This window comes from Diceros bicornis, chromosome 32 (genome assembly GCF_020826845.1).
Source record: "Diceros bicornis minor isolate mBicDic1 chromosome 32, mDicBic1.mat.cur, whole genome shotgun sequence".
In the NCBI taxonomy this organism is placed as follows: Eukaryota; Metazoa; Chordata; class Mammalia; order Perissodactyla; family Rhinocerotidae; genus Diceros; species Diceros bicornis.
Genome location: NC_080771.1, coordinates 30,797,954 through 30,824,238, shown reverse-complemented (window position 1 = coordinate 30,824,238; position 26,285 = coordinate 30,797,954). Strand labels below are relative to the sequence as shown.

Here is a 26,285-nt window from a genome sequence, read left to right as displayed (position 1 = left end):
ACTTATCACCTTCTCCCTGGGTTTCATTAAATCCCCAGAAACGTAAAGTGGGTATAGGGAGTAAAGAGAAATCAGAGAGAAAGAATGGGGGTGGAACAGGGATGTTGCTCCCACTGAGCCACAGGACCAAGGCATCATGAACACAGTGCAGGTTCCTGTCATTTGTCTGAATCCGGAACTCTCTATTTCTACACAATAAGCCCCACTGCCCAAGGAAGCTCCCATTACAATGCGATGGAGACAGAACAAGTTCCCCAACAGTGTGGGTTCAAAGCAAGACTGGAATTAAGATTGAAAAAACAAAAAGACAGCAGTGAAGGGAGCATCTCATGTTCTTCATCTCTCACGCTGGAAAGTGGAACTCAGAAGGGTAAAAACAGAAACTGGGCCTGGGTAGGCTCTTACTTAGTCTGCTTTTCTTTTCTCGGGTGCCAGTACCAGCAGGAGACACTAGTCAAGCACACAATGACAGAAGATGGAGATGACAGTGTTACTTGGTCAGAGACCAAGATGAGACCCTCATCCTGAGCTTGAGAAGCCTCTGCTTGGTCCTCCTTCCTGTGTGTCTCATCATACCTGCCCACTGAAGATGTAATCCAGGATCTCTCTCATAACCATTACCGATATCCCTTCAAGTTCAATCTTATAGGTTGATCCATCATCTTTTGGAGGATTATAGTATAACTTTGTCCTAAGAAAGGGAAAAAAATGTAAAATTTCTATGAAAGAACAGAAATAGCTATAAATATCTATGCACTAAATATTCTATAAAGTATATGACACTTAACAGTATATGAACCACACCTACAAAATTTAGTTTGTTGACTTCAGATCAATATATTCTTTATAACTTTCAACTACAAAACATTTGTTCCAGGATTCAAACAAACAAAACAGACAAAGAACTAAGATCCATGTATGCAAGGAACTCTAATCCACCTTGGGAACCCAGCTCCTTTAGGCTTATTTTCTTCATGTATTTAATTATCTAATTACTTTCAATAATATAACAAGGACCCCACAAGCCTACCACCCAAAACAAAAAGCTAGGACCTTGACAATAACCTGCTTCTAACCAAAAGGTCCTCCCCACCAATTCATCCCTTTGCTTCCCCATCTGAAGTAACTATTATCCTAAATCCTATGTGCAATTTTCCCTTGCTTCTTTTTTTATTATTGTATCCATGAAATATATATATAATACGTAAAATATATAAATTTATTCATTGATAATAAATGTATTTTTAATTTTAAGTTGTTTTTAATTTTATAAAGGTATTTCATGCTGTCTGTAATCTTTTGGGGCTAACTTTTTTCATTTAATATCATATTGCTAAAAGTCATTCATATTGCTGCATATCACACTGGTTCTTTTCTTCTTTCTGTTGTATAATATTCCACTTTCCTGTTGACGTGCCTCTAGGCTGTTTCCAGGTTTTTGAAATTGTGAACAGTATTGCTATGACTATTCTCGTCTACGTCTCCTTTTGTAGTACATAAAAGAATTTCTCTTGGGTGTACCCCTGGGAGTGGAATTATGCTAAATTATTCTCCAGAGTAGTTGGAGCAGTTTACAGCCTCATCTGGTATGTGTAAGAGAATCTGTGGATCCACAAACCCTACAACATTTGAATCGGTCACACGTCCTACATTCTGCCAATTGAAGGAGTAAAATATGGTCTCTCGTTGTGGCTGTGATCTGCATTTCCCTCATCATTCAGGTGCTAAACATCTCTTCATATGTTTGTGGCCACATGTGTTTCCTCTTCTGTGAAAAACATGTTCAGTTCAAGTCTCTTGTTAATTTTTTTTTATTAACTGTCCTCCTCATATTGAGGTGTAGGAGCTCTTTGTTATGTTTTTAGTGTTAACCGTTTGGCAGACCTGGCACTTATTTTTAAGGTGATGAATAATTCGAAGAACAATTTTTCAGTCAATGCTTTTTTGTGTCTTGTTTAAGAACTGGTACCTTAATCAAGGTTTAAAAGATATTCCTAGTTTAGCAGTGAGGAAAGCTAAGACACAACCTAAATTGCACTTGAGCCCCGCCCCGACCCCCAAAGGCTCAGAACTAGTAGTACGAAGAAGCTATGGAAGAGGGGTGAAAGATGAGCTAAAAATAGAAGAACAGACTGACAAAGTCTTAAGAACCAGTTGAATTCCCAGATCCTTCCTCTGCATATATACACAACTGCCCTGCACAGCTAGTAAGGCTCCTCCCAGCTCCAGTAGAAGACAAGTGATTTATATTCTGAAGAGTACAAAACTGAGAGTGGGTCTCTGGAAAGGGGATATCAGGCACCGTGAGGGCAGGTGCACTGTACCAAAATCGGAGAGAGTTAAGAGAGTGTTTCCCTACTGAATGCTGAGACCATCAGTCTTTTTTCTCAATTCTGCTCCTAAAATGCTGAAAGTCAGACACATATCCTGTAGACAAGAAACTGCAAGACTCTACTGGAGGGTTTGATCAGCCCAAAAGGAAATATCTAAAGATATGGACATAGATCTGCCCCAAGAAAATGACTGAGTTTGATCATGCAACAGTGAAAGCCACAGTCAAGAAGCCTAACCTACTGCTCCGAGCTTTCAATACATTTTGGAGCAGCACTTCTAATACTTCTTCATGTCACAGCACACATAGTAAATGTCATATTACTCTGGGGAAAACAGATGAGGCTGTGTGTAGGCCAGAGGTGAACAGGGTGCCCCAGCCTCCCCAGATCCTTCCCAGCCACTCTGAGGGCTGACACCATCGTTATCTTCACACACCTGAAACACTTTTTGTACACTGGTTAACAAATTCTGCTTTAGAGCCCCACTCTTAAAATTGAGCAAAGAGGACTCAACAGACGTCTGAGAAAGAAGAAATGACAGAAACCAAAACTAACAGAAAAAAAGCAACTTGGAGGAAGTAAAGAATATGCAAGATGAAAAGTTCAAGAAAAAAAGAAAACCTCTCATTAACATTCCCAGAGAGAAAAGAGAGGATATTGTGCTCATGAAACAAGAATAGGATGCTATAAAAGGGAATATTCAGAGAACAACAAAAAAATTTTAATGACTGAAAAAAAATTTTTTTATGTAAAGTCAAAATAAAAATTGAAGAACTGTCCCAGAAGACAGCAGAAAGACAAAGGTAGAAAATAGGTGAGATAAGTTAAGAAAATTGGAAGATCAGTCCAGAAGACTGAACACCTGAAAAATAGGAATGCTCCTACAAAAAAGAGAATACTACCAAGACGTACTCATAACAATTGATGAAAATAGCCCCTTTCCAAGGCATATCACTATAATACTTCAGAATACTGGAAACAGAAAACATTCTTATAAGCTTCCACAAAGAAAAACAGGTGACACAGGAGGGAAGAGGAATCAGAATGGCTTCATCCTTCTAAATGGGAAGTTAAATAGCAATGGGGAAATGACTTCAAAATTCTGAAGAAAAATTATTTCCAACCTAGATTTTTATAACCTGCCAAACTACCAATCAAATGTCAGGACAGCATAGACGTTTTCAGTTATACATGGTCTGAAAACAATGCATCTCCCATCTTTCTTAGAACGCTGTTGGAAAACGTGCCCCAACAAACAAGGGAGTACATCACGAAAGAGAAGATTCTGCATATTAAAAAGACATGCTCCCACACAGGAAAGAAGTGAAGTGGATGCAGGGAACGGTGAAGGACGATCCTAGGATAACAGCTATGTACCAGGAGAAGGAAGCCAGTCCTTTCTGGTCCAGGAGGAGGGCTTGGGAGACGTTTAAGAATATGAAATTGGTGGAATATATAACATATCTGAAGGCATAAAGAAGATATTTAGACAATTTTGTTTCCTCCCTATATTTCATATCTGCTTTTCCTGCCTCTATAGTTTCTACTGAACTAGTAGTCTGACTCAAAAGGTATTTCATTTCTGCTTGCTGCACTCTAGGTTTATCTATATGCCTGCTACTTTTCTTAAAAGTGAAGAAAAAAATTTCAGTCAACTCTCAACCAAGAGAGAAAAATAGTATAAGTGGTAATAATAATACCTAAATCATTAATATTTGGCTCTGACATGCATCATATACTCTTTTTTGGCAGTGGACATGTCTTCCAGTAATGTTTCACTTAGGATGTTATGACTACTTGTATTTTTTAATCACCGTGCTGGTTATCAACGTAGTGACCCTCCAGATCCAAGATCACCCTTTTTGTATGCTCTGTGAAAATGGATCTGAGTCTTTTAAATAATTTTCCTTCACCAACTGGCAAGATGTCAAGCTTTTCCGTAGAGGGTGCTGGAAAGACAATGCAGGAGGCAAGAGTTTTGTTCCTGCTCCTGGTATATCAGTTTGTTAGGCTCCTACGACGCAGCCTGCTTTTCAGCATCAAGCTCCTGCAGTGCACGGCTGCCAGCAGCACCGGGCAGTTTTCCCTGGAACCTCTTTCAGGCAGTTTTGTAGTAGAGTGTTTTTGGTGAGACACCTCCCCACAGACAGCTTTCCTAAGCACTTCAGAGGACAGATTTCTGGCAAATTTCAGAGGGCCAATTTCAAGCAAGCTCCACCAGTGTGGCTTCTCTGCCATGCAGTGAGCCGTGGCTGCTCTGTCCAAGCAAGCCTGGATCTCAGCCCTGGAGGTGGTGACTGCTCTTCTATCAGCTATTCCTGTATTTTTTAGAGTTTTTGTTACTTCTTACCAGCCAGTCCCTCATTACAATCTCCTGTTGTAGTCAATTCTTTATATTGAACTTTCCTTGTTCAAATTACTGTGTGGTTTCTTTCTCCTGACTAGACCCAGACTGAGTTGCTAACCTATTTAAAGGTGGAAGCTCCAAAACATGTTTAGACAGAGGAGCCTCAACCTAGAATTAGAGTTGTTCTTATTTTCAAGTAATCCATGTTCAAACAAGAGCTGGCTGTGCCTGTGTGTGAGCTGTGCACAGCGGCGGGAGGAGGACTGGGCTGATGGGGAAAGAGGTTACCAGGAGACCTTCCACTGTTGCGCCTTTTTATTTTTCAACCATGTGACTGGATTCCTTTTTTTTTTTTTTTTTAAGATGACTACACTGTCATATATTTTCACAATGAAAAAAAACATCCCTTTTAAAGAGTTTTCTTTCAGCAGGTGGCAGCGTACAGACAATGGCTAAGAGGACAGAAAAAAAGATTCCTTTAAACATGAGCATTGACCATTTCAGACTTCTATAAAAGTGATCCTTTTCAAAGCCCATGAACAATGAATCATTGTACTGTCAAAGTCTCTAAACATCTGAAGGTTAAATTACAAAACTTTATTTTAATTATGGTTTGATTTCAGATCCTTACACCTGCCCCCAAACTTTCCTGTCCTCCTATCCCGCTCTGATCTCTTCCTAAGACCATTTGTGCACATTCAATTCCCGCTCATCTTCTAAAGACTAGTCTAAATGCCAGTGCCACAAAACATCTTTCTATATCTCTCCATCCTGCCCCAGGCTGCAACTCCACCCTCACGTCCATGCAGGTAAAAATAATTCCTCCTGCTATAAATTTCCCCAGCACCTGATATTAATATTACGGGTTCATCAAGGTCTGCCTTTTATTGTGGAATTTACATATTCCATTTTACTAAGCTAAGTTCCTTGAGGCCAGAGTTCTCTTTATCATTGTAACCCTACAATCTAGCCTGGCAGTTTACAAAGAATAGATGTTCAATAATTATTTGTAAAATCAGTTTTTGAATTGATGGTAGTCTTCAAATATTTCAAGTGCTGACATATAAGACTTTTATTCTGCATGACCTCAGGTACAGTGAGGCGGAACTGGAATCGACATGAGGAAGAACTTTCTAATAATTTCATCTGTCCAACACTGAAAGGACTGAAGCACAGGGCTTCTCAAACTTTAATGTTCACATGAGTCATCTGGGGATCTTGTCAAATGCAGGTTCTGATTCAGAAGGTCTGAGGTGGGGCCTGAGTTTCTGCATTTGTAACAAGCTCTCAGGCAACGCAGATGCTGCTGGTCTCCAGACCACTCTGAGTAGCGATGGGTTAATCAATGCTTCTCAAATTATCCACGATGTGTTTTTGTATTTCTAATCCATCCCAGATGAGTATTTTGTAAAATATAATAAAAATGTAATGGGGATATAATATACGGCATGATGACTATAGTTAATAAATCCATATTGCATATTTGCAAGTTGCTAAGAGAGCAGATCTTAAAAGTTCTCATCATGAGAAAAAATCTTTTGTAACTAGGCATGGTGACAGACAACTAGACATTGCAGTGATCTATTCACAATATATACAAATATTGAATCATTATGTTGTACACCTGAAACTAATGTAATATTATATGTCAATTATACTTCAATTAAAAAAATGAATGAATTACTAGAAAAATGAAACAAAAAAGACATATAAAATACAGGCCCCAATTATTTTATCATTAGACTCAACAGACATAAAATTGCTCTGTCAAATTGCTCCAAGAGCTTCTAAACTCCTACTCGTGATGTGTGCACTTATATTACTGTGGACAGGCAACAATTCACAGACCATCACCAGTCTGCAGACGACGTCTGACTCAGTAGGCTGCATGACCCGCTGTCTGTCAAGAACACAGTGCAAGTCGGCCTCTAGTCCCTTCTAATTTTAGATGGTAAGAGTCACGCAAATCTACAATAGTGTAGATAGTGTGCAATAGTCTTGTTTCATAGCCTTGTCATTCACAGTTACTTCCTCCTCTCATTTCTTGGACAGTCACCATTCCTTTCTAATTGAGTAATCTCCTGATACACTTGGCTTATTCTCCCTCTTTCTGTCTTCACTTTTCTCCCAACTCCCAACTAAATCTCTACACATCCCTTTAGTTTTTCTCCCATTCTGTTTTACACTTCTTTCCTTCAGTAAATACCCCAATTTTTATACCCTAATTTTTCCAATATCTACAAATGAACAGTCCTTCTCACTCCTTTAGACAAACACATTTTCTCCATAGCTTTCCCTTTTTTATCTAGAATTTTCTCTTGCACATCATTTCTATCTCCTCTGCGGCATATAACTAAGGATTCAATGAACTGGACTGAATGAGTTAACGAATTATTAAAAAAAAAAAAAGCCAAGCTAAAGGGCTAATAACTGAAAGTTTTGTTTCTAAAGTTAGCCCATACAGAACAGGAGGTAAATCGACTGTCCTTTTCTACGTTCTCCATCTCCGCCCGGGGAAGCAAAGGGTCATATGTAAATCTAGTGGAAGTCACAATATCCTTGTTCTTATTATTATGTGGTGTCAACTTACAAACTCTCTCCTAGAAAATGCAGTAGTCTTAAAATATCACTTTGAGAATTTCATAACATGCTTTGAAAAAACTTGAAGTAATTGGGAGTATTATAAAATTGGGCCTCAGATGTTCAGATATAAATATCCATGCCTGTCACATTCTTACCCAGTTTTCAGTTTCTAGGGCAAGACATTTCCCCTCTCCGCCTCTGTTTTCTCATTTGTAAATAGAGGAGGTAAAATAAGGTGATTTGAGAGCTCTCCCATCCCTGAACATTTCTGGACTAAACTACTGAAGCAGGCCGTGCAGACTTACTGCAGAGACAGCCCTGGAGACCCATCCTCTTGAGTCCGAGAGGATAAAGTCCAGCTACCTCACTCAGTTATCTAGATTTACAACATGCCTTCTGTGGATTATGCAGTGTAAGTTTACTTTTCCTCCAATCACCTATCCGCTGGGCAAGCATTTATTTTCTGTTCTACTAAAGTTGAACAGAAGTGAAACAAAACCAATTTTTCTTTTCCTGACAACACTGAAAAGAGGTTTTATAAGAAAAAAGTTGTTAGCTACTAGCTAATAAAGAAGCTGGTATTAGTCCAAGTTTTACATCCATGAAAGAGGTCTACAAGTTTTAAATAAGTATAATAGAGCCAAAGTAATCTGTTACATACAGTCCTCTTCTTACCGGCTTCTAGTCGCCGAAAAAGTTCAACGTGTCTAAATGCCATAACAAACAGATAACAAGCCAACTCAGATAGTCAGGCCCAGTCCTCCCCTTCCAAGATCCATTTTAGACATTACTGAATGAATTTGATGTAATAGTGACAGAGAATAAGTCTAAGTGACTTTTCTTCCCTTCAGATGCAAAAGCCTGTCTCCAATAAAAGCAAGGAAACACACTCAAATAGCATGCAATAGAATGTAATGTTCAAGAAGTCAAGATATACAGAAATTCTGGGGTGATTCACGGGCATTACTCATACAGTCCAAATGATTCATGTCATCTCAGATTGTGTAGCTACCAAGAGCAGGCTCTGAGACATATGCAGAAGGGCCTGGGCTCACAACTTCACTTGCCTACTTACGCCAAACTCATCATTTATGTTCCTGTGGGGAGTCTATTTTACAGATGCCCCCCACCTTGTCTTCATGATCTCCTAAAAACCACATCAAAAATGGATCTTCAGGGGGACTGGCCCGGTGGCGCAAGCGGTTAGGTGCGCGCGCTCCACTGCGGCGGCCCAGGCTTCGCCGGTTTGGATCCTGGGCGTACACCAACACACCACTTGTTGGGTCATGCTGTGGCGGCGTCCCATATAAAGTAGAGAAAGATGGGCACGGATGTTAGCCCAGGGCCAGTGTTCCTCAGGAAAAAAAAAAAAAAGAGGAGGATTGGTGGATGTTAGCTCAGGGCCGATCTTCCTCACAAAAAAAAATGGATCTTCAGGGCAGAGGATTTTTAGGGCAGTGAAACTACTCTGTATGATACTATAATGGTGGACACATGTCATAATACATTTGTCCAAACCCACAAAATGCACAACACCAAGAATGAACCATAAGGTCAACTATGGACTTTGGGTGACAGTGATTCATTGTAACAAACACACCACTCTGGTGGTGGATACTGATAATGAGGGAGTCTATGCATGTGTGAGGGCAGGGGGTATATGGGAAATCTCTGTACCTTCCTTTCAATTTTGCCATGAACCTTAAACTGCTCTGAAAAATACAGTCTATTTAAAAAATGTATTTTTTTAGTCCCTAATCAAGTTAATGAAATATAAATTTACAGGTAATATTTCCATCCACAAATGCGTCCTCTCAGGACAAGGCCTTTTATGGCCTGCTTTTCTGTGGATGGGAAAACAGGAACCCGTTTATCTCACGGTTCCTGCCACCCAAGAACTCCATCTACACGGAAGAAAACTATTTACACGGACGTGTGAGACATGACCAGGGGTCCCAGAGGGAGGCCCAAGGAAGCCTGCAGGCCCTCGGTGGGACATGAAGCAGACGTCTAGGCAGGCTCCCCTCCCACAGCACCGTGATCTACACAGGCTAACTCATCACTGAGGCACTCGTCCTACAGGGCCAAGAAAGTCAGGCGTGTGGTCAGGAGAGGAAACCACAGGACTGATGCTGCGTGACCCGTCTGGGAACCGCCGCCAGGTAACACCGGCACACTGAGAGCAAGGATCATAAAGCAGGAGGCGGTGAGACAGCGGAACCGGGGGCTGCGCCACACTCCCCCACCACGACTCTCAGAGTTGAGCTCCATTACAAGGGGGCATCTAATGGAGGTTCCAGACTGCTTCTTCTCCATTATTTTCTTTACTTTCCCTCTATTCATTTCTCTCTGCCTCCCATTATTTTTACCTAGAGATGACGGTTTTCACTTATTTACCATCAAAACTTTTTCCTCCCATAGATTCTGGAATGACTCTGGAATGACTACTCTTAAAACCCATTAATTTGAATGGGTTTTAAGAGTAGCTCCCCAACCTGGCTTCCCAGAATTTCCGGAGAGCTTTTATAGAAAAGCAGATCCCAGGGTCCTATCCCAGACCAACTAAGTCACGTCCAAGACTGTGTATGTGCAGAAAGTTCCCCAGCCGATTCTGATACATTCCCTTCTGCTGGAATGTTCTCTCCACCCCCCCACTCCCCTAATCACATGGTTCAGTCGTTCACTGACTTCAGGTCTCTGCTCCAAGGACCCCTCCAGAATGCAGCCCAGGTACCACACTATCTAAAATGATCCCCCACTTCCCTGCTTTATTTTCCTTCAGAGAATGTATCACCATCTAATAAACTGCATTGTTTCATGTCTACATCTATGAAAAGAGGGACTTCGTTCTGTTTACTGCTCTGTCCCCGCACCTCATGAAGTGTCTGGTACTGAACAGGCACTGGATAAATATGCAGGGACTTAATAACAGCACACAGCCAGGTCGGGGAAGCAACGGACTTGAATGCTGCAATGTCAGCTACTGAAACAAAACAAGCACAGCCGTTTAGCAACGGCATTACTGACCAGCTGAGCAGCTGTGAGCTTTTCTGTGCTGCAGCCGCTGATTGGTCCTCGCTGAGGGGAGAGTGATGCTCTCCCCCGGGATCCCATCCGGATGTGCTGTAGTCAGCAATGCCAGAACTGAATGGTGAAATGCTCCTCTACTGCAAAGCTACCCGCATGTCCATGATGTAATCATCTGCCTCTGTGCTGAGGACACATGTAAACGGGAGTCTCCGGCTGGTCGTAGAGGTTTGTGGTTTGTGAATGAACCCGCCTAACTGTCCAGTACTCCATCTCACTCTACTTCGTTGCCTTCTGCTCACCACCTCTGGTGCACTGCGTGGGGAAAACAGGAAGTACACTCATGGAAAAATGCGAAGATTAGAAAAGATGTCCAGAAAGTCAAGGGTTTACTGTTCAGGTGCCCTCCCACCAAGCAACCCCACGGTAATGAAGCTGAGGCAGAGCCACCGGGCCACAGAGGACGAAGAATGACTCTGAAGAGGCCACAGTCCTCTCCATCCCTGACCACCCCCCTCCCCCCACTAAGCCACACACCAGGATTCACAACAACGTCTCCCTTTTCCTCTCGACATCACATCATCCACTCTGAAGATAACATACAGTGTTTTGTCTTTAGATCCGCTCTGAGTAACCATGTCCAATTACATCAATATCTGGAAGAAATACGAGGACAGAAAGTGTATGCCTTTGAAAGTCATGTATTTTGAACAAAAGAGAAACTTATCTGAGGGAAGATAATGTTTTCTGAAAAGAGAACATGGAAAGTGTGAATTATACCTTAAACAGGCGGACAGCTCAAGGAAACTTCTGAGGTGCGTGTGTGTTTGGAGACAGGGAGGGAGGGAAGGCAGTACACACGAAATATCACAGGACTGCGGATATGCACAACTATGAGAAACATTAATTACACCTGGCAGACACAGCAATCCCTAGAGGGAAAGATATAAAGTGTGACCAAATCAATAAAAGCCGTAGTGTTAGACAAAACTTTGTTTTGTACAGCTAGTCCCTTCACTGTTCCAGGCACACTATTAAGGACCAGGTATGGATTCAGAAATCAGATCTCAACTAGTGGGTGATCTCCAACCTTGAAGAACTGATAAACCATCACTTCTAACTTAATGTCAGTAAAATGAAATGTTATAAGTCATTTCCAGGAGTTTGAGTTTTAACCTAGTCATTTGAAATCTCCAGCATTATGTTCCACAATAAATCTCTTTTCCCAGTCACTGAAAGCCTATGCCTCCCCTAGTTGTCCATGTCTTAGGAAACGGTACTATTTTCTACCCAACTGCTTAAGCCTAAAATTTAGGAGTCCATTTAACAAATAACAGAAGGAATGATTGAGTTACAAAGTGTAAGTGGATGCTAAAACTGGTGAGTGAAAGTTGATGAGAAATAGAATATTTACATAAACTCAAAGTATCACCCCATAATTTACTTATGAATTACAAAGAGAAAAATAGTGGATGACCCTGGTGGACACCATCTTTAACCACATGATTAAACTAAGATCATCAATGTTGGGACATGCTAACATCCTGGGACCCTGATATGACGCACTGAGGAGGAGGCAATATCACTCCTGGGGTACTCCTGCCAAAAGTGCATAACCTCAATCTAATCGTAAGAAATCAAACCCAAGTGAAGGGCATTCTACAAAATAACTGACCAGTACTCACCAAAAGTGCCAAAGCCATGAAAGACGAGGGAAGACTGAGGGACTGTCACAGACTGGAGGAGACCAAGGGGACATGACAAGCGCATAATCGTAAACGTTGTGGAGCAGGTGCTAAGTACCAGGGAGGCAAGAGTCAGCTCTCTGGGGACAGCTGTCAGAGAAGGCTTCACAGAGGCGGTACGTGACCTGGTCTCAGCTGAGTGTTTTACAGGCACATCAGGAGGGAGAAGACAGTACACCAAGAAAGGGGGACAGCAAAGGCACTGGAGGAAAGTATTGTACATTCAAGGAACCACAGCATGCAAACAGTTCAGCAAGGATAGAGAGGAGAGCTCAGATGTGTATATACAGGGAGCGGGGAGAGGTCCCCCCTCCGCTCCTGGAGGACCTGCACATCATACAAAGGAATCTGGGCTTCACCCTGAGGGAAGTGCAGCTGCTCATGAACAGTCTTTTAAAAAATCTTTTTATTTTGAAATAATTTTAGACTTACAGAAAAGTTTTTAAGAACTGCAGAGTTCCTGTATACCCTTCATCTAGTTTCTACTAACGTTAATAGCTTAAATAATCCTAGCGCAATTATCAAAACTATTGGTGCACTACTATTAAATTAACTATGGACTTTATTCGAATTTCATCAGCTTTTCCATAATGTGCTTTCTCTGTTCTGGGATCCGATCTAGGGTTCCAAACTGCATTTAGTTTGGGTTGTGTCTCAAACTGAGACGATTCTTCAATCTTGATCCTCTTTCAAGACCTTGACACTCCAGTGAGTACTGGTCAATTATTTTGCACAATGTCCCTCAACTTGAGTTTGTTTAATTTCTTAAGATTAGACTGAGGTTACGCATTTCTGGCAGGAACACTACAGAAGTGATGCTACGCCCTTCTCTGCATCATATCAGGGAGAACGTGATGTCATTATATATTATTACTGTGATGTTAACCTTGGCCACTTTGCTAGGGTGATGTTGTTTGGGTTGCTCCACTATGAAATTACTTAAGTTACTATTTTCCCCTTTGTAAAATATATACCAGAGGAAACAATTTGAGAATATACAAATATCATTTTTCTCCTCAAACTCTTGCCACTAATTTTAGTATCCACTGGTGGACCTTGTCTGCAACAATGATTACTGTAGCGTTCAAATGATGATTTTCTATTCTTTTTTTTTTTTTAAAGATTTCATTTATTTATTTATTTATTTTCCCCCCAAAGCCCCAGTGGATAGTTGTATGTCATAGCTGCACATCCTTCTAGTTGCTGTATGTGGGACGCGGCCTCAGCATGGCCAGAGAAGCAGTGTGTTGGTGCGCGCCCAGGATCCGAACCCGGGCCGCCAGCAGCAGAGCACACGCACTTAACAGCTAAGCCACGGAGCCAGCCCGTGATTTTCTATTCTTATTCCTTTGACATTTATTAATTAAAATTCTTCTGTAAGAAAAAGCTGTCTCTTCTCCCCCATTTATTTATTCACATATTCATTTATTTGTTCATCCCGAGACACATGGATGTCTATTTTATTCTATGGATTATAATCCAATGTTATTGATATTCATTTCCTTGCTCAAATTCTTACAGTTTTGGCCATTGAGAGTTCTTTCAGGCTGGCTCCTGTGTTCTTTCAAAAAGCCTCTATCTTCTTTTGAGCACCTCCTTACTTTCTGACACAAATACTCCAGGCTCATGGTGTATTTTTCCTGCCCCAGTGCCTGAATCAATCACGTTTCCAAAGACATAAGAGTTTTAAATATTATCTAATTACATTCTAGAAACATCACTCTGGCAGCAGCAGTGCAGAAGACTGATAGGGACTTAGCATGGAGGCAGACAGACCAGTAAGAGATCTTGTCACAATAATAAAAGCTAGAACATGAGCACTGGTGACAGCGAAGAGGAGACAGATTCCAGAGATTTGAGAGGTCAAAATGGTAGGTCTTGGCATCAATTAGATGCTGAGGGGTGAGGAAGAAGGTGGCATCCCCAAGGACTCCAGGTTTCTCCTGGGGAGTCTGGTAGCATATTAACCAGCACAGTAAATGAAGACAACCTATCTAGGGGAGAGGGAGCTGGGCCTGACTGGGTTTAGGGCGGCCATGTGATAGGCTGTCAGATATACAGACCTGGGCCTCAGGAGAGAGGGGAAGGCAGTGGCATCTGTGGAGTAGATGAGATCGTTGTGGAGGGAGTAGAGGGGAGGACAGAATCTTGTGCCACATCATGTATAGGGACAGGCAGGGAGGAGAGCCAGAAAAGCAGTAGGGGAAATGGGACAAAAGGTGTCATAGAAGCCTGGAGAGACCGAATGTCAAGAGAATGATTAAGAGTGGTAAGTCCAGCAGACAGGTCGAGTAAGACAAGCACGTGAAAGTTTTCACTTGATTTGGCAATTATATTTAGCAATTTTTAAAAGAGCAGTTTTAATGGAGTGATAAGATGGGAGCCTAAGTGCAGAGTGAAGAAAAAACAGGAGGTGAGACCATGGACAAGATAAATAGACTCACCTTCCAAGAATCTTTGGTGCAAAGTGAAGGAAATCATGCACTTGAAAGAAGAGGGCACAGGGTTTGTTTGCTTTCAACAGACGCATTCATTCAGCATTTGCACATCCCTATATGCCAGGCACGGGAGAAGACTTAAGCACACTTTTATGCTAGGGAATAGGAGCCAGAAGAGAAGGGAAAACATAAAAAACACAGGAGAAGGAAGAAGATATACAACAGAACAACATCCTAGAAGAAAGAGGAGAATATCCAGGGGGAATTAGCCTTCACTGGCCATCTCTGCTCCACGGAAGACTGGCATGCAAATCATCATTACATGACAATTACACAGCATTAAAGATTCTCTTCAGAGTTTAAGTTTTCATGTCTAAATTTTAAACAATCTAACACTCTAGATCAATGGTGGACAAACTACAACCCACAGCCTACTTTTGTATGGCCTTTGAGTTAAAAACGGTTCTTATATTTTTAAAAGGTTGTTAAAACAAAAACAAAGAGGAATGTGTGACAGAGATCACATGTGGCCTGGAAAGCCTAAAATACTTCTGACTCTTTATACAAAAAGTTTGCCAAACCCTGCTCTAAATATTTTTACAACAGCAAACATACAACATTTAAAAGCCCAGACTAAGACATATGCAAAACAGGAATACCTTTGAGAAATCACTTGCAAAAATGACAAGGCAATGGTGTTAGATCTGAAAAAAAACACGAGATACACACTGCCAGGGTCTTTATAGGATAATCCAGTCCTCCTGGACAGTAATCTGGTTTCAGATAACACGAACAAATCTGTTTCTATCTTCAGAAACAGATATACCCAGGACACAGCCCCCAAAGTGGGTTTACCTGCACCCACAAAAAATACAAAGAAAAAAGAACCCAAAAGTTCTTTTCTAATTTGTTTATAGTGTCACTATTCAGAATAAAAAAGAACTGGAAATTAAAATGTCAAAGGGGAATGATGAAGCAAATTATATGGAACAGCAATATGATGTAATAAGAAATAGCTACTAAAATGATGATTATGGACATTATATTGAGATATAAGAAAAGAGGGACAGGAAATGACTTCAAGTGAAAAGATGAACCATAAATAATAATGTATATATAGATTACAACTATAACAATTTATTAAGTATACTGTTCAGAACCAGAATTTAGGGTGACATAAATAAGTGAACTCTCATGAGATTTTCTATAATTTTTTGTGTAAAAAACAGACTTAAAATTTAAGTCTAGTTCTTGTAACTTTGAAAGTAAAGCAGTCAATAAAATTTACCTCTTAAAAGACAAGGTTTGAAAATGCATTACGTTAAAATTTTAAGATGAGTTCAAAGACCAAATCATGATGCAGCAACTTGTGAAGCAAAAAATTCTTCTAGAATGAAACAAGCCTGATCCCTTGTTCTGGTCACACCCTGACCTTTTGGAAATACACATAAAAGAAAGATGTTCATGCCACAACCTGTCAAACAGTTCCAGATTTTCTACTTAAGTATGACTTCTCAGATGCTATTTAGAAGAGGCGCTTTCTATCATCTCGAGACCCCATGGAAATGATCATCTCAAGAGGAAGCCCCTTTGATTTGGGGCACTGTTACAAGCCTTCTCTGATTAAAAACTGGCTGATCTGGCTCTTTGTTGCTTCAGTATACAAATGGCACTAAGTACTACAAAAGTTCCGTATGTCAGAAGTAGGTCTGTATTTCTACTCACTTTCCATTCCTTCTCTCCCAACGTGAAGAGTCAGAAGGAAGGTTTATGCATTTTCAAAGGCAGAGAAAGTGGAACTCCTGAATAAATTCAAAGGAAAAGTAAAAATTTATATGAATTTACTATTGTCTTTGTATTCATTCTTTCAAAGAAGTTCAAACCAAAGCATTAAGTGAAGGTTAAGAAAATGCCTTTTTTCTTTTTAAAAAAGAAGTGGGAGTAGGGAAAAACAAAAACAAAAACACTGCCAGCCTCAAACACACCCCCTTTCAGTTCCCTTTAACAAGTGAGAAGCAGCTCCAGGATGAGCTTCACTTCAACATCTTAAAACCGCCTTCTTGCTTCTGGCACCTCCTTAATTTATAATCCACTGTTATAAACTTCTCCAAACAACTTGAAGCTGAAAATGCCTTCCAAAATGTTGTCAAGGGAATGAATGCTTCTCGATTAATTCTTTAGTCATGTTGTAACAAAAGCTATCTCACTGGAGCTACTGCTTCTGAATAAAGAGTTTGGTCCCTTCTTCTCCCAGGTTTCTTGGCACCAGAAATGGACTTTGTTGAGCTGGCTGTCCCATCTAAAACAGTACAAGATTAAGCACTCTCTTGTAGGTTAAGCTTTGTTATAAGATGATTTATTTTGTCCCTCTCCCCCAGGCCCCAACTCATACTCAGCCATACAGCAAAAAGTTTAATCTGATTTGGAAGCAGTGTATGCAGCATCCTGAACTCTGATCTTCTGCTTCTTCATCAGTACTCACAAACTGCAGTCAACTCAATTCTCTTATGTGTGGAATTACCACTAATGGATTTAGTGCCTTTGGCCCTAGAGATAAAAGACAGAGGGCATTAAAAGCACCCAGTCCTTCTGTCTGTTCTTTTTCTCCTCATTGAACAGAAGACTGATACATGCTACTCTGAAGATACACCCCACACTCCATACAGGAGCCTCTCATAGGGAGTGACTATTTCGCAGAATTGGAAAAATGTTACAAAAGAAGGGATACTGGAACTGGGTCCTGAAGGATGAATACGAATTTCTCTGCCAATAAAGAGCAGGAGGCCAAGGGAGGCAGAGACAAGAAACATGTGCAAAAACAAAAACACATATTCATATGCGAAGCACTCTGTAGAATTTTCAAGAACTAAGAGTGTAATTAAGGCATTTATACAGCAATGTTACCTCAAATTCAACACATCAAAGACAGATTATTTTCCCACTTTTCTTAAGCAGCTAGGCTCAAAACCTGTTATCTCCTCCTTGTTCCTCATCCTTGGTTTCCACATTCAACTAGCAGGCAGCAGCTTTCTTTCCTAACCCCTGATACTGACACAACTTGGTGCCCAGGACATTGCCGTGGTGTGCTCATCTGAATCAGTGAGCAACTCTAGTCCCCTTCCAGCCCTGTAAACCCACAACCAAGTTACCTTCTTCAAGCAGACCTCCATTCAGATTACTAGTACTACTGGTTAATGACTGAATAAAGTCTAAACTATTTAACCCGGCACTCTAGAACACTAATCTTACCTGCCATCCATCCACACTTCCCCCCATTCCCACCCAAGCCTCTGGTCCAGTCCATCAGTGTACTCACCACCCCGAGCACATACCTACGCTCCTGCACGACACCATGGTCTACCTGAAGGAGCCCCCTTGCCCCCCTCTTTACCTACCTCACCCATCCACCCACCTCCTGCCCCTCCCCTCCAAGGTCTTGCTCAAACCCTGCCGACTCCATGAAACCTTATGCAATCTCCCTAGGAGTCCCTCCTCAGAACTCCTATAGCTAGAAGTGTCTACACAATTAAAAAAGCTTTTGTTCTATACCTTTTCACAATTAAACAGTAATCCTTGAGAGCAGAGTCTATACTTTACAGAATCTTTTAAAATTGTCCCTAACTTAATACTCCCAGTGAGTGATGATAAGCATTGTTTACTGGCAGTAATGAGGAGTGAACCTGGCCTCTCCTTTTCCTCACAAGTCCTACTGCCAAATATCTCTAATCCAGCCACTTCACCCCAACTCCACTGACAAACCCTAGTCCAGGGCATCCGTATGTCCTGTCTCAACAATTGCAGGCCCCTCCCAAATGGCCCCTGCTTCCACTCTTGACTTTCTCCTTTTCAATATTGCAGCCACAGCGACCTTAAAAAAATGTACAAATAAGACTACATCTTCTCCTTCTTAAAACTCATCAATGCCTATCCATAACCCTTTTTTTAAAATTTTTTGTTTATTGCAGTAACATTGGTTTATAACATTGTAAAAATTTCAGGTGTACATCATTATACTTCTATTGCTGCATAGATTACATCATGTTCACCACCAAAATACTAATGACAACCCATCACCACACACATGTACTGAATTATCCCTTTCACCCTCCTCCCTCCCCCCTTTCCCTCTGGTAACCACCAATCCAATCTCTGTCTCTATGTGTTTGTTTATTGTTGTTGTTATCTACTACTTAATGAAGGAAATCATACGGCATTTGACCTTCTCCCTCTGACCTATTTCACTTTGCATTATACCCCCAATGTCCATCCATGTTATCACAAATGCCTGGATTTCATCGTTTCTTATGGCTGAGTAGTATTCCATTGTGTATATATACCACATCTTCTTTATCCATTCGTCCCTTGATGGGCACTTAGGTTGCTTCCAAGTCTTGGCTATTGTGAATAACGCTGCAATGAACACAGGGGTGCATGTACCTTTACAAATTGGTGTTTTCAAGTTCTTTGGATTTTGTTTTAAAGTCTATTTTGTCTGATATGAGTACTGTTACCCTAGCTTTCTTTTCATTGCCATTTGCGTGGAGTATCTTTTTCCATCCCTTCACTGTCAGTTTGTGAGTGTCTTTAGGTCTGAAGTGTGTCTCTTGTATGCAGCATATATATGGGTCTTGTTTTTTTATCCAATCAGCCACCCTATGCCTTTTAATTGGAGCATTTAGTCCACTGACGTTTAAAGTAGCTATTGATAAATATGTACTTACTGCCATTTTTTAACTTTTTTCTCAGTGTTTTAGTAGTCCTTCTCTGTTCCTTTCTTCTTCTATACAGAATTGATGGTCACTTTAGTTTGACCTCTGTCTGAAAGCTGTACTCTTTAACTCCCCTCCTCCCTCATGTTTTTGATATCATATCTAACCTCGTTTTTGTGTATTTGTATCCATTACGTTCTTATTATGGAAATAGATAATTTTTCCTATTTGTGGTCTTCTCTTTTCCCCTTAAATCATCCCTTTAACATTTCTTGTAGCACTGGTTTCTTGGTGACAAACTCCTTTAATTTTTTTTTTTTTTTAAAGATTTTATTTTTTATTGCCCCCCCCCCCCCCCCCCCCCCCCCCCCCCCGCCAAAGCCCCAGTAGATAGTTGTATGTCATAGCTGCACATCCTTCTAGTTGCTGTATGTGGGACACGGCCTCAGCATGGCTGGAGAAGCGGTGCGTCGATGCACGTGCACGCCCGGGATCCGAACCCAGGCCGCCAGCAGCGGAGCGCACGCACTTAACGGGAGCGCACGCACTTAACCGCTAAGCCACAGGGCCGGCCCAACCTCCTTTAATTTTTGCTTGTCTGGGAAATTTTTGATCTCTCCTTCCATTTTGAATGATAACCTTGCTTGGTAGAGTATTCTTAGCTGTATTTTCCTTTTAGCAGTTTAAATATATTGTGCCATTCTCTTCTAGCCTGTAAGGTTTCTGCTGAGAAGTCAGCTGATAGCCTTATGGGGTTTCCTTTGTATGTAACTTGACATTCTCTTGTGGCTTTTAGGATTCTCTCTTTAATTCTGGACATTTTGATTATGATGTGTCTTGGTGTGGGCCTCTTTGGGTTTATCTTGTTTGGGGCTCTCTGTGCTTCCTGTACCTGGATGTCTGCTTCCTTCCTTAGGTTAGGGAAGTTTTCATCTATTATTTCTTGAAATAGATTCTCTGCCCCCTTGTCTCGCTCTACTCCTTCCGGGACACCTATAACACGGATGTTAGTGCGCTTGATGTTGTCCCAGAGGTCCCTTAGACTGTCCTCACTCTTTTTAATTCTTTTCTCTTTTAGCTGTTCACATTGGGTAATTTCTTCTAGTCTTTCGTCCAGCTCACAGATCCATTCTTCTGTATCCTCTACTCTGCTTTTGAGTCCCTCTAGTGAATTTTTCATTTCCAGTATTGTATTCTTCATTTCTGATGGGTTCTTTTTTATATCTTCCATTTCTTTGTTGACATTCTCACTGAGCTCATCTATTCTTCTCCCCAGATCAGTGAGCATCCTTAACACTCTTAGTTTGAACTCTCTGTTGGGTAGGTTGCTCATTTCTGTTTCACTTAGTTCCTTTTCTGGGGTTTCGTCCTGTTCCCTTACTTGGAATGTATTCTTTTGCATTTTGCCTCATCCTCATTTTGCCTCTTTCCCTGTGCTTGTGACTACGTATTAGGTAGGTCAGCTACGTCTCCTGCTCTTGGATAGGTGACCTTATGTAAGTGATGCCTTAGGAGGCTTCCAGTGTGCTTCCCTCAGTTCTCAATGTTCCAGGGGTGACCCCTATGTGGGCTACGTGTGTCCTTCTGTTGTGGTCTGTTTGCTCTCCCTTTAGGTGCCCAGGGAGGCTGAGTTATGCTCCTGGCCAGCTGCTGTAATGCTCAGCTGCTTGTAGTTGTTGTGGGCCCTTCAGTCTCTTTATCAGGTGTGGGAAGCCCCAGCACAGTTGGCTGCAAGTTCTAATACCACATTTGTGTTGCAGTATTTCTTTTAAGTGAGTAGGCCCCCAGCGTGGCAGGTTGTTAGGCTCAGGGCCTTACAATTGCTGTAAGCCTCTAGCCTATTAGGTCTCTTGTCAGCTCTCTGAGGATTGCAGCTGGGTGGGGCTGGCCTCAGGCACAGGAGCACCCAATTGTTTCAGGCTTTGGAAGGTGGGGCAAACCCCCTATGTGGGTCTTTGAGAAACACAAGTCTTCTGCAGCTGACAAGCCCTGCCACCCACAGGTCCACACACACAGTCAACACAGTCCTGCCCCGTGTGCGTGCCCTGACCTCCCGAAGCAGACCCAGACTCTCCATGGCAGGAGCCCCCCACACTCCGCCACCGCCCCACACTCTCCACCCACTCCTTGTGCACACCCTGCCCCGCTAAAGGCGGCTCAGTTGCCAGGCTGCAGAGAATCCAGTCACCAATCTATGCAGGCCCACACGTTGCCTGAGGGCTTGTTGCTGGGTGGGGCCAGTCTCTAGGGTGGGCTGCCTGCCCTGGCTGAGCTGGATTAAATCGGTGTTCTAGCGGGTGGGGCAGACCCTGGGCTAGCAGGCCTCAGGGAGAACTCCAATGGCGTCTGTGTCAGCACGCCCACATCAGGCCACAACAATGGCCGCCGCCAATGTCCCAGTCCCTGGAGAGGTCTCACCCCTCACCGAGATGCACTCAGGGCCTATTAGGTGAGTCTCTTTTCCCCACAGGACTGTGCACCTTTCTTTCTGGTGGTTTTAGGATGCTTTCTGAAACGGGTGAGTTTGCGCGCGGGCCCTTTAAGAGCTCGTTTTAATGTCTTTGTGAGCCAGCTTTTCTGGGGGTGCTCCCCGATGTTTTAGTAGCAGGCAAAGTCAGATATTATGCCGCTGGTCTCGATTGTGCTGGGTCCACAAAATGCCCACAGTGGGGGCGCTCCCGGCTCAGGGCCCCGCGCCTCCAGGGAGGCTGCGTACCTGTGAGCTGCTCCCGGGGCCGTGAAGCTGGCGGCTTGTGAAGGCGGCATTTTTCCTCTCCAGAAGGGAGTCTCTGCCTCTTCTGCCTCAGTTAGGATTGTCCGTTGTTGCAGGAGTTCCTCTTATCCAGTTTTCAGTTCTGTCTCAGGGGTAATTTTTCCACGAGTAGTTGTAAATTGGCTGTGTCCACGGGAGGAGGGGAGTTCTGAGTCTGCTTACGCCGCCATCTTGAGTTCGCCCCCTCCATAACCCTTTAAATAAAACCTAAACTCTCTTGTGCAGACTAAACTATGTTGGAAGATTTTTGGGGGTCCCTTTCTCACACCCTGCACCTCCCCAGTCAGTTCTCAATACGCACAGCAACTCAGGGAAATGCTGCAGCGAAAGCTGACTCTTACTGGGGAGTGGTGGAAGTGCCAACCTGAGCTCAGGACTACAGGGCCTGCCACCCTCTAATGCCGTCTCATGCCCCTCTACCCACCGGTCATCTCCTGCAGTCATGTTGCAGGTGCTCTGCTCCCGAGTGTGCCAATCTGTTCTTGTCTCTGGGCCACAGCACTCCTGTTCCCTGGGCCTCCCCCAACTCTGCTCACATAGAATTTAAATGGCACTTCCTCAGAGTGGTGCTCCCTTCACCAGTCTACAGCAGCAACCCGCCATCCCGGCCATCTCTCTTGTAATGAGACTTCATTTCTGCCTCCTCAGCTGGACTCCGTGGATGGGGGAGCCCTGTTGGCCCGGAGCACGGCAGTGCCGTACATACACGTTTGAGAAAAGTTTAATGAACAAACCAGCATGTTAGGGAACCTTGACCAAGAATCTATGTTCTCTATGTACAGAAAGCTGTTTCTGTAAATGTGATGGATTGGGGTTACTAACAGAGTAGTGAACGATCAGATGAGTCATTCATATGAACTTTTAGAGCAGACTTACAGAAGTGTCTACTCCAAAAATAAAGCCAATCTATTCTTTCCCCATTCTTGAAATTCTGATACTACCACACAACACTAGCATATACAATAAGGAAAAATTAAGTGAACATCAAAAATCATTTTAAAACCATTAGTTTTAGGTTTATTTCCTTTAGTAGCCCCATAGAGGTAGAAAAAATAAGTTGAGTGATTTAGGTCTCCATGTATTGAGTCCCAGTTCTGACAGTTTGTGGGAGACCACTTAATATACACTCATAATGGCAGCCAGCACACAAGAAAGAAAATGGAGCCTTGGAAGGCATAATCCTTCGTGGACTACTGGGATGTGAGCTAAACCTATAATCAAGCCCCTAAGCAGTTAACACTAATTACAGAAGGTCCCTCCTCTGGGAACTCTACCTGTGATGAATTAATACACAGTACATTTCAATACTTTTAGACGATGCTCATTCTTGAACTGTAATTTATTACTGATAAACACAGTCCGACAAGCATTCGGGCTAAGGCAGTGACGACATTTCTAAAGAACATACCAAGGGCGGTGGCAGTGGGGCATCTTTTCATAACCCCCTTTCCATCAATAGGAAAGAAGACAGGAGAGAAAGGAAGCAGAACGACTATTCTGTTCCTGCCCCACTGCAGGAGGGGATACAAATGAGAATTTTACTCCCTCCTTGTCAACAACAGGGATCATCATCTGGAGGCAGGGGACAAGGCTGCTGGCTCTGCCTGGACAAGGCAGCAGCTGTTGAGGAGTCCGGCAGGAAAACAAGCAAACCAACCAACAGCAAGGACACCCAAGGAGAAGTCCCTGATCTGCTAGGGTGAGTCTCAAGTTCCCACGCTCACTGTAGTGTAGAGGAAAAGCTGGAGCTGCGGGAAACTTCCTTTCACTATCCAAGCGGAAGACTGCGCAAGGAGACGACGGGTCCTGGGGCCTCCAGCTCCACCCCTGAAGCAGAAGTGGGCCGTGGCGAGGAGAGAATGGAAAGCAATTATCAATAACCTTTCTTTCTGAGGATTTTCATGGCTTGTCACAATCCCACTTCCCTCAAGCTTCTGGCTACTTCTAGTGGATGTGCTCTACATGTTAGAAGCGACTCACGCCAACCTTACATCCTAACCATGAGATTTCCTCCAGTTCAGGAACCGACTGATAGAAACAATTTAAGTGACAAAAGTCTGAAACTATTTTGAGCTCAATATTACTAAACAATTTACAATTAGTTGGAGGCATAGGCAATTGGTTACTGATGAATGCTAACATGACCATAAAACTATGTTTCACAACATTTCTACTCATCTTACCATGTTAACATAAAAAGGTCTTTAATGCATCTATGACATACAACTATCTACTGGGGCTGTGGGGGGCGGGGAAAGGTCTTTAAAACTGTTCCTAAAGATAGGAAAATACTTAGTAGTTGAGAAAATCACAAAATACCTATGAGCAAAAATATACACGTAAGGTTCTATGCCCCTTAGCACATTAACTCTAAAAAGGAAAACAAAGGACATTTTATTGGTCTATATTCCATTATAACAGTCTATTTTCAAAAACCAGTCCTCCCAGCTTCCATTTATGATATATGCTGCCTCTCAAAGCTTTACTGCTTGAAGACTAACTTTGTTTTATCTAACAAAATATTTTACCAAGATCTTATTTTCCCTAAGTATTCTATTTTTCTAACATTCCTGAACAGAAGAAAAAATACTATAATTTATTCCCACAGAGAAATGGAAGCAGCGAACATGACACTACCATCTATGGCTAAGTCACTCTTTGGCAACAAGTACTTAGGAAGAAGACTTCTCTCTCTGCCCTTCTGAGCACAGGGGTCAAGGGCTCTGGCCGAACATGGGACAGACACATGACCTTTACCCTCCACAGAGCTCCAGCTGTCACCTTTACCTGAGCCTTCGATTTCCTTCGTTCTTTGGACTCATTGTGTCTCAGGAGGCAGAGAACCCATGGGAAGCACTCAAATTCAAGGTTGCAATCATAGCCTGCCGCTTGTCACACCCCAAACCCCACATCTCCACCCTTAACCTAGAATTCCAACTCACAAATTATTCATTTATATTACAATTGCAGTACACAAAATGATAGACTTGTATCCTTCTGAAGGATGATGCAGCTGTCTAAAGGACTTACTGCATGGTACTCACAACCCAAACGACTCCTTATTTGTCCAAATTATGTTTTCTTTATGGATGATAAATAGATTTTAAGCCCCACTTTGATATCATGAGACGAACTGATTAACACTTTAAACAATGGATAAGGTGATTTGTAATCTGGATGCTTAGTCTATATTATGTAAATCTAAATCCAAATAACCAGAGTTTCTATGTGGAAAAGGACTTTGCTTGACCCTCTAAACTATATAATAAAAATTACTTGAGGAACACTGAAGAGGACTTACAGGGGAAAATACAAATGATAAGAAGAGGCAGCAGGGGTCGGCCTGGTGGTGCAGCGGTTAAGTGCGCGCGCTCCACTGTGGCGGCCCAGGGTTTGCTGGTTTGGATCCCGGGCGCACACCGAGGCACCGCTTGTCAAGCCACGCACCGCTGTGGCGGCATCATATAAAGTAGAGGAAGATGGGCACGGATGTTAGCCCAGGGCCAATCTTCCTGGGCAAAAAGAGGAGGATTGGCATCGGATGTTAGCTCAGGGCTGATCTTCCTCACAAAGAAAAAAAGGAGGCAGCAGTCAAAGGGCAGAGGTAGAAATGCGAGAACTTACCAAGCAATATGCACTGGAGCTAGGTGTTACTTCTATCACACGACCATTACTCAAAATTATAATCCTCAGGAAGGTTCCACAATAAATCTGAACATTCAACACTTCACTTTATGTTAGATTCACTAGTCCAACAAGAATTTTATTGATTTGCTTCATCATTTGAAACCTTCCAAAAACCTCTCCAGAGTTAGAGCACTCACTGCTACTAACTGTGGCAGTCCCCGCCTTGTATAAACAAACAAATAGCTTCAAACCCAAATGAGTAATTGACGTTACAGTCAGAGCTCCTTAAAAGCCCAGAGAAAATACTTCTTTCATCTTCTGAAACTGAACATACTTTAATACCACTTGTGAAAAACTCACATAAGAGTTAAACATAAATCATGTTTAACCAAACATGATTGCAAATACTAAAAAAAAGGAGGAGGAGGAAGAGGAAAAGAAAAAAATTATTTTGAATCACGTGACTTAAGCTCTTGAGGATAGATTTTATCTTTTTAAGCAGTTGTCAGGGATGCCTTATAGTTGGTGGATGACAACAAACAAAGTGTAGATCTATTAAAAGATATTCAGGTCCAAATTATTTCCCATCACCATAAGAGTACAGCAAGAGACAGGCACACAGAGTCAATTTGACTTTAAGAATGTTCAGGATTCGGGAAGAGTGTCAGAACCTGGAGCTTCCAGCTGAACTCCTGAGCATTAA

At 42.2% G+C, this 26,285-nt stretch overlaps 1 protein-coding gene and 1 long non-coding RNA gene across 2 annotated transcripts in view; one reads left to right on the top strand and one right to left on the bottom strand.

The window, feature by feature from the left end:
- GAN (gigaxonin) overlaps positions 1-26,285 on the bottom strand; it is a 59,836-nt gene that overhangs the window by 27,847 nt on the left and 5,704 nt on the right. Inside the window, exon 2 of the mRNA XM_058528353.1 lies at positions 577-691. Within this exon, the coding sequence (XP_058384336.1) occupies positions 577-691 (115 nt within the window). The remainder of the gene's footprint in view (positions 1-576; positions 692-26,285) is intronic.
- Positions 21,297-25,288, top strand: LOC131396242 (uncharacterized). The gene is made up of 3 exons (XR_009216454.1): positions 21,297-21,631; positions 23,518-23,654; positions 24,564-25,288. It is a non-coding gene; the product is annotated as an uncharacterized LOC131396242 (long non-coding RNA).